Consider the following 9,767-nt stretch of genomic DNA (forward strand, 5'->3'; position numbering starts at 1 on the left):
ACCATGTTGGTGTCATGTTGTGTTGCTACCATGTTGGTGTCATGTTGGTCTTGCTACCATGCTGTGTTGTCATGTTGTGTTGCTACCATGTTGTTGTCATGTTGTGTTGCTACCATGTTGGTGTCATGTTGTGTTGCTACCATGTTGGTGTCATGTTGGTATTGCTACCATGTTGGTGTCATGTTGGTATTGCTACCATGTTGGTGTCATGTTGTGTTGCTACCATGTTGTTGTCATGTTGTATTGCTACCATGTTGGTGTCATGTTGTGTTGCTACCATGTTGTTGTCATGTTGGTATTGCTACCATGTTGGTGTCATGTTGTGTTGCTACCATGTTGTTGTCATGTTGTATTGCTACCATGTTGGTGTCATGTTGTGTTGCTACCATGTTGGTGTCATGTTGGTCTTGCTACCATGCTGTGTTGTCATGTTGTGTTGCTACCATGTTGTTGTCATGTTGTGTTGCTACCATGTTGGTGTCATGTTGTGTTGCTACCATGTTGGTGTCATGTTGGTATTGCTACCATGTTGGTGTCATGTTGTGTTGCTACCATGTTGTTGTCATGTTGTATTGCTACCATGTTGGTGTCATGTTGTGTTGCTACCATGTTGTTGTCATGTTGTATTGCTACCATGTTGGTGTCATGTTGTGTTGCTACCATGTTGTTGTCATGTTGTATTGCTACCATGTTGGTGTCATGTTGTGTTGCTACCATGTTGGTGTCATGTTGTGTTGCTACCATGCTGTGTTGTCATGTGTTGCCGCCATGCCACGTTGTTGTCTTAGGTCTCTCTTTATGTAGTGTTGTGGTGTCTCTTGTCGTGATGTGTTTTATATTTATATTTTTATAAAGTGAAATGTGTCTACGTAAAGGCTGGCTCTCAGAAATGGCTGGCTCCATGGCTGGCTCTCAGAAATGTGTCTACGTAAAGCCTGCCACGCAGCCAGCCACAGAGCCTGCCATGGAGCCAGCCATGGAGCCAGCCATGGAGCCTGCCATGGAGCCAGCTACAGAGCCTGCCACGGAGCCAGCCATGGAGCCTGCCACGGAGCCAGCCACGGAGCCAGCCATGGAGCCTGCCACGGAGCCAGCTACAGAGCCTGCCACGGTGCCAGCCATGGAGCCTGCCACGCAGCCAGCTACAGAGCCAGCCACGGAGCCTGCCACGGAGCCAGCCACGGAGCCAGCCACGGAGCCTGCCACGGAGCCAGCCATGGAGCCAGCCATGGAGCCTGCCTCGGAGCCTGCCACGGAGCCAGCCACGGAGCCAGCCACGGAGCCAGCCACGGAGCCTGCATTGGAGCCAGCCACGGAGCCAGCCATGGAGCCAGCCATGGAGCCTGCCTCGGAGCCTGCCACGGAGCCAGCCACGGAGCCAGCCACGGAGCCAGCCACGGAGCCAGCCACGGAGCCAGCCATGGAGCCTGCCACGCAGCCAGCTACAGAGCCAGCCACGGAGCCAGCCATGGAGCCTGCCTCGGAGCCTGCCATGGAGCCAGCCATGGAGCCTGCCACGGAGCCTGCCTCGGAGCCAGCTACAGAGCCAGCCATGGAGCCTGCCATGGAGCCAGCTACAGAGCCAGCCATGGAGCCTGCCATGGAGCCAGCTACAGAGCCAGCCATGGAGCCTGCCACGGAGCCTGCCACGGAGCCTGCACGGAGCCTGCCTCGGAGCCAGCTACAGAGCCAGCCATGGAGCCTGCCATGGAGCCAGCTACAGAGCCAGCCATGGAGCCTGCCATGGAGCCAGCTACAGAGCCAGCCATGGAGCCTGCCACGGAGCCTGCCACGGAGCCTGCCACGGAGCCTGCCATGGAGCCAGCCACGCAGCCAGCTACAGAGCCAGCCACGGATTAACCAAGCGTCTGCCCTTTCATTCCAGACACTTAGTGGACCACATGGTAATCACGAGGGATAACAATGCCATGCACTTTCCATTCCCTTTCCCTTCACAGCCAGGCCAGTTGGAGAAAACATGATTTATCTACCTGGAAAGCATTTTAAACCTCTCCACAGGTCAGTCTACAATACCATAGGTGCCTAACAGTCACTATTACTGCAACAAACATACTCAACAGGTTTTGACTCTCTCTTTCTCTCCACCGCACCTGCTGTGTCGACCTCTGCGCGGCTATGAAAAGCCAACTGACATTTACTCCTGAGGTACTGACCTGGTGCACCCTCTACAACCACTGTGATTATTATTTGACCCTGCTGGTCATCTATGAACAATTGAAAATCTTGAAGAACAATCTGGCCTTAATGTCTCTAGGTTTCTTTATAGGGAGTTTTTCCTAGTTTTGGGTTCTAGGCTGGGTTTCTGTACAGCACTTTGTGACATCTGCTAACGTAAACAGGGCTTTATAAATACATTTGATTGATTGAATTCCACAGAATGACTCAATAAAATCTTTCACCTTCAATAAAACGTAAACGTTTATTAATTAATTTCTCAAGACAACATTCAATGCATGCACAAGTGATACAAATGTATTTGGTTTGCCAGTGTTGGGGTGGTAAGCCCTGTCCTTTGACTACTGTGTCTCTGACACCTCCGGGTTGCGTAGCTTGTTGATGACCTCCGTCAGCATGCGGTTGCAGAGAGCAGCGTACGGGTTCAGAACCACTACCTGTTGCCGGGCGAACTCACTGCCCAGGACGGCTGCCCTCTCGAAGTCCTCCCGGGCCTTATCATCCTGGCAGGCCAGCCTCAGCAGCAGGCCTCTCTGGACCAGAGCCTGACACGCTGTACGCCCTACACCCCCACTCAGAGCGATGGCACGCTCCAGGTCCTCTAGGGCTCCTGGAGGAATACAGAACCCACAGATAAAGATAAGCTCCAGGCCCTCTAGGGCTCCAGAACCCACAGATAAAGATAAGCTCCAGGCCCTCTAGGGCTCCAGAACCCACAGATAAAGATAAGCTCCAGGCCCTCTAGGGCTCCAGAACCCACAGATAAAGATAAGCTCCAGGCCCTCTAGGGCTCCAGAACAGATGACGCAAACGGCGAGAACAAGCGTTTGTATGTAGACTTTAACAGGGTTACTTTCAAGGACATGTGGGTTTAAGATGAAAATGTGGTTGATATCATCACAAAAAAATCCCCAAACACTTATATTAGGTAGAACACTGTCACCGCATGTGGTTGATTTCAGAGAAATGTTTCATAACGTACTGAACTGTAAATTATATAGCTTGTAAACCACAAAACTGCATAGTGGTTTGATATGAAAGTGAAAGTATGGTGACTGGCCCTTCTGCAGTATACAGTGCCTTGCTAAAGTATTCACCGCCTTGGCGTTTTTCCTATTTGGTTGCATTGCAACCTGTAATATAAATAGATTTTTGTTTCCCATTTTTATTTGGATTTCATGTAATGGACATACACAAAATATTCCAAATTGGTGAAGTGAAATTATTTATTTATTTATTTTGAATTTTTTTAAAGAATTTAAAAAACTTGAAGCCCCTAAATAAGATCTGGTGCAACCAATCACCTTCAGAAGTCACATTAATAGTTAAATAAAATCCAGCTGTGTGCAATCGACGTGTCACATGATCTGTCACATGATCTCAGTATATATACACCTGTTCTGAAAGGTCACAGAGTCTGCAACACCACCAAGCAAGCGGCACCATGAATGAAGACAATGAAGTTACAATGAAGACCAAGGAGCTCTCCTAACAGTTCAGGGACAAAGTCGTGGAGAAGTACAGATCAGGGTTGGTTTATAGAAAAATATCAGAAACTTTGAACCTCCCACAGAGCACCATTAAATCCATTAATAAAACATTTAAAGAATATGGCACCACAACAAACCTGCCAAGAGAGGGCCGCCCACCAAAACTCATGGACCAGGCAAGGAGGACATGAATCAGAGAGGCAAAAAAGAGACCAAAGATAACCCTGAAGGAGCTGCAAAGCTCCACAGCGGAGATTGGAGTATCTGTCCATAGGACCACTTTAAGCCATACACTCCACAAAGCTGGGCTTTACGGAAGAGTGGCCAGAAGAAAACATGTTTGGTGTTCCCCAAAAGGTATGTGGGAGACTACCCAAACATACGAACAAGGCAGTAAACCCACCCGGTAGGCCGTCATTGAAAATAAGAATTTGTCTTAACTGACTTGCCTAGTTAAATAAAGGTAAAATAATTGTAAAATTTAAAATTTAAAAAAAATGGAAGAAGGTCCTCTGGTCAGATGAGACAAATTAATTTTTTGGGCCATCAAGGAAAATGCTGTCTGGCGCAACCCAACACCTCTCATCACCCCAGGAACACCACCCCCACAGTGAAGCATGGTGGTGGCAGCATCATGCTGTGGGGATATTTTTCATCGGCAGGCACTGGGAAACTTGTCAGAATCGAAGGAATGATGGATGGCGCTAAATACAGGGAAATTCTTGAGGGTAACCTGTTTCAGTCTTCAAGAGATTTGAGACTGGGACGGAGGTTCACCTTCCAGCAGGACATTGACCTTAAACATACTGCTAAAGCAACACTCGAGTGGTTTAAGGGAAACATTTACATGTCTTGGAATGGCCTAGTCAAAGCCCAGACCTCAATCCAATTGAGAATCTGTGGTATGACTTAAAGATTGCTGTACACCAGCGGAACTCATCCAACTTGAAGGAGCTGGAGCAGTTTTGCCTTGAAGAATGGGCAAAAATCCCAGTGGCCAGATGTGCCAAGCTTATAGAGACATACCCCAAAATACTTGCAGTTGCAATTGATGCAAAAGGTGGTTCTACAAAGTATTGACTTTGGGGGGTGAATAGTTATGCTCAAGTTTTCTGTTTTTTGTCTTATTTCTCGTTTGTTTCACAAGAAAAAATATTTTGCATTTTCAAAGTGTTAGGCATGTTGTGTAAATCAAATGATACAAACCCCCCAAAAATCTATTTTAATTCCAGGTTGTAAGAAACTATAGAAAAAATGCCAAGGGAAGAATACTTTTGCAAGCCACTGTATAGGTGGCCTCAGCAGCCTACTTTGGTGTAGTGGTGTAGATTTACCTTCTGTGTCCTCCTGGAGTCGTCTGGTCTGGGCCCTGTTGTTGTAGCCAGAGGCTCTCTGCGGCAGTGTGTCTATGGCCTGGCTGAACCGTTCCAGGGCTGTGGGTAGATCCCCAGCCTCTGCTGCTGTGACCCCCTCCATCTCCAGGTCTTTGACCTGCTGAAGCAGCCCCACCTCAAAGCCACTGTCTGGAGGAGACAGATAAACAGTGTTCTAATGGATTGACAGGTGTTATGGTATAGAAGACTGAACAACAATAACAGGGGTGTCACCAGACATTCATACACACAGGAATAATCCCGTTTTGAAAATACTTTAAGAGGAATATAAATGCTCTGGAGTCAGAAAAAAACACATATGTTACAAAATTATGAACATGAAACAGCACATCAAAACACACACAACAACCACCAACACACACTACAACCGCCAACACACAATAACCACCAACACACAAGACAACCACCAACACACAAGACAACCACCAACACACAATAACCACCAACACACAATAACCACCAACACACAAGAAAACCACCAACACACACAATAACCACCAACACACATAACTAGTAACACACATGATAACTAGTAACACACATGATAACTAGTAACACACATGATAACTAGTAACACACATGATAACTACTAACACACATGATAACTAGTAACACACATGATAACTAGTAACGCACATGATAACTAGTAACGCACATGATAACTAGTAACACACGTGATAACTAGTAACACACATGATAACTAGTAACGCACATGATAACTAGTAACGCACATGATAACTAGTAACACACATGATAACTAGTAACGCACACGATAACTACTAACACACACGATAACTAGTAACACACACGATAACTACTAACACACACGATAACTAGTAACACACACGATAACTAGTAACACACATGATAACTACTAACACACATGATAACTAGTAACACACATGATAACTAGTAACACACATGATAACTAGTAACGCACACAATAACTACTAACACACACGATAACTAGTAACACACACGATAACTAGTAACACACACGATAACTAGTAACACACATGATAACTACTAACACACATGATAACTACTAACACACATGATAACTAGTAACACACATGATAACTAGTAACACACATGATAACTAATAACACACATGATAACTAGTAACGCACATGATAACTAGTAAAACACATGAAAACTACTAACACACATGACAACTACTAACACACATGACAACTAGTAACACACATGATAACTAGTAACGCACATGATAACTAGTAACACACATGATAACTAGTAACGCACATGATAACTACTAACACACATGATAACTAGTAACACACATGATAACTAGTAACACACATGATAACTAGTAACACACATGATAACTAGTAAAACACATGAAAACTACTAACACACATGACAACTACTAACACACATGACAACTAGTAACACACATGATAACTAGTAATGCACATGATAACTAGTAACACACATGATAACTAGTAACGCACATGATAACTACTAACACACATGATAACTAGTAACACACATGATAACTAGTAACACACATGATAACTAGTAACACACATGATAACTAGTAACACACATGATAACTAGTAATACACATGGTAACTAGTAACACACATGATAACTAGTAACACACACAGGGGCCAGTAGGAGGCACTCTTTCCTCTGGTCTAAAAAATATCCCAATACCCCAGAGCAGTGATTGGGGACACTTCCCTGTGTAGGGTGCCATCTTTCGGATGGGACATTAAACAGGTGGCCTGACTCTCTGAGGTCATTAAAGATCCCGTGGCACTTGTCCTAAGAGTAGGGGTGTTAATCCCGGTGTCCTGGCTAAATTCCCAATCTGGCCCTCAAATCATCATGGTCACCTAATAATCCCCAGTTTACAATTGGCTCATTCATCCCCCTCCTCTCCCCTGTAACTATTCCCCAGGTCGTTGCTGTAAATGAGAACGTGTTCTCAGTCAATTTACCAGGTAAAATAACAGAAAAATTAAAATAGAAAAACACCAACACACATGATAAGCACATGGATAAACAATGGGTCAATCCATTGGAATAAAAGGTCTTTACCATCATCTGTCAATTCTTCCTCTTGGTTTAATCCAGGGACGTCTCCTGACGGGCTGGTGGGGTTGAAGATAGCCTGAAGTACTGCTCTGTCATGGGCTGAAGCCATTGTTACAGATTTGTGGATCCTAAGTAGTGGGAGAGGGGCGTATTTTCTCCTCAAATTCTCAGATTTCTCCTCAACCAATCGGAGCAGGGGGTGGAAACAGGCAGACTTTGAGATCATTGGGCAGAGAGGACATGTGTATTTGGTTAACTCAGACATAAACTCTGCTGTGAGTGTAAACTGTGAAACACTGGACACACGCACACAGAGAAATCCCCACCACGGACTGCCACATGACATTTAGCAACAATGATTGGACTAAATTGTTTTGGGTATTTTGTTGATGTATTAGACTAAGCATACTGTATAGCCTTGTTGATGTATTAGACTAAGAATACTGTATAGCCTTGTTGATGTATTAGACTAAGCATACTGTATAGCCTTGTTGATGTATTAGACTAAGCATACTGTATAGCCTTGTTGATGTATTAGACTAAGCATACTGTATAGCCTTGTTGATGTATTAGACTAAGCATACTGTATAGCCTTGTTGATGTATTAGACTAAGCATACTGTATAGCCTTGTTGATGTATTAGACTAAGCATACTGTATAGCCTTGTTGATGTATTAGACTAAGCATACTGTATAGCCTTGTTGATGTATTAGACTAAGCATACTGTATAGCCTTGTTGATGTATTAGACTAAGCATACTGTATAGCCTTGTTGATGTATTAGACTAAGCATACTGTATAGCCTTGTTGATGTATTAGACTAAGCATACTGTATAGCCTTGTTGATGTATTAGACTAAGCATACTGTATAGCCTTGTTGATGTATTAGACTAAGCATACTGTATAGCCTTGTTGATGTATTAGACTAAGCATACTGTATAGCCTTGTTGATGTATTAGACTAAGCATACTGTATAGCCTTGTTGATGTATTAGACTAAGCATACTGTATAGCCTTGTTGATGTATTAGACTAAGCATACTGTATAGCCTTGTTGATGTATTAGACTAAGCATACTGTATAGCCTTGTTGATGTATTAGACTAAGCATACTGTATAGCCTTGTTGATGTATTAGACTAAGCATACTGTATAGCCTTGTTGATGTATTAGACTAAGCATACTGTATAGCCTTGTTGATGTATTAGACTAAGCATACTGTATAGCCTTGTTGATGTATTAGACTAAACATACTGTATAGCCTTGTTGATGTATTAGACTAAGCATACTGTATAGCCTTGTTGATGTATTAGACTAAGCATACTGTATAGCCTTGTTGATGTATTAGACTGTATAGCCTTGTTGATGTATTAGACTGTATAGCCTTGTTGATGTATTAGACTGTATAGCCTTGTTGATGTATTAGACTGTATAGCCTTGTTGATGTATTAGACTGTATAGCCTTGTTGATGTATTAGACTGTATAGCCTTGTTGATGTATTAGACTGTATAGCCTTGTTGATGTATTAGACTAAGCATACTGTATAGCCTTGTTGATGTATTAGACTAAGCATACTGTATAGCCTTGTTGATGTATTAGACTGTATAGCCTTGTTGATGTATTAGACTGTATAGCCTTGTTGATGTATTAGACTGTATAGCCTTGTTGATGTATTAGACTGTATAGCCTTGTTGATTTGATGACGTTTATATGTTTAAGTTGAAATGGTGCTGGAATAGAGGAGGCAGTGCTTTTGTTCCTCTCTGTCACGCACGCACACACACACACACACACACACACACACACACACACACACACACACACACACACACACACACACACACACACACACACACACACACACACACACACACACACACACAGGTTTCTTGTTTGTACAGTACATCTTCACTTCTGTGAGTCTTTATTCATGTCTGTAAAGTTATGCCACTTTCACAAATATAGAGATGTTAAATGTAAGGAAGAATATTTAACAAGGAGTTTGATACATTAACAGTTTAGTTACAACATTGTCATTGTTATTCCAGACTTCTGACCAGACAGAAAGACAGACCTCTATATACCTGACCAGACAGACCTCTATATACCTGACCAGACAGACCTCTATATACCTGACCAGACAGAAAGACAGACCTCTATATACCTGACCAGACAGACCTCTATATATCTGACCAGACAGACCTCTATATACCTGACCAGACAGACCTCTATATATCTGACCAGACAGACCTCTATATATCTGACCAGAAAGACCTCTATATACCTGACCAGACAGAAAGACAGACCTCTATATACCTGACCAGACAGACCTCTATATATCTGACCAGACAGACCTCTATATACCTGACCAGACAGACCTCTATATACCTGACCAGACAGACCTCTATATATCTGACCAGACAGACCTCTATATACCTGACCAGACAGACCTCTATATACCTGACCAGACAGACCTCTATATATCTGACCAGACAGACCTCTATATATCTGACCAGAAAGACCTCTATATACCTGACCAGACAGAAAGACAGACCTCTATATACCTGACCAGACAGACCTCTATATATCTGACCAGACAGACCTCTATATACCTGACCAGACAGACCTCT

General features: G+C 43.5%; 1 protein-coding gene across 1 annotated transcript; it reads right to left on the reverse strand.

The window, feature by feature from the left end:
* Window positions 1–2,414: 2,414 nt before the first annotated feature.
* ttc36 (tetratricopeptide repeat domain 36) lies at window positions 2,415–7,322 on the reverse strand. The gene is made up of 3 exons (XM_071357950.1): window positions 7,145–7,322; window positions 5,021–5,209; window positions 2,415–2,806 (listed from the first exon to the last, which is right to left on the reverse strand). The coding sequence occupies exons 1-3, from the start codon at window positions 7,248–7,250 to the stop codon at window positions 2,538–2,540; spliced, it is 564 nt and encodes a 187-aa protein (XP_071214051.1). The 5' UTR covers window positions 7,251–7,322; the 3' UTR covers window positions 2,415–2,537.
* Window positions 7,323–9,767: the final 2,445 nt, after the last annotated feature.

This window comes from Salvelinus alpinus, chromosome 21 (assembly GCF_045679555.1).
Source record: "Salvelinus alpinus chromosome 21, SLU_Salpinus.1, whole genome shotgun sequence".
NCBI classification, from domain to species: Eukaryota; Metazoa; Chordata; class Actinopteri; order Salmoniformes; family Salmonidae; genus Salvelinus; species Salvelinus alpinus.

What these genes read in the sequence shown, in the direction of transcription:
- ttc36 (XM_071357950.1), bottom strand. Translation starts at nt 7,250, where the DNA reads ATGGCTTCAGCCCATGACAGAGCAGTACTTCAGGCTATCTTCAACCCC. An exon ending in GGAAGAATTGACAGATGATG is followed by an intron (nt 5,210 to 7,144) that starts GTAAAGACCTTT and finishes TGTCTCCTCCAG; the next exon opens with ACAGTGGCTTTGAGGTGGGG. An exon ending in ACTCCAGGAGGACACAGAAG is followed by an intron (nt 2,807 to 5,020) that starts GTAAATCTACAC and finishes GTATTCCTCCAG; the next exon opens with GAGCCCTAGAGGACCTGGAG.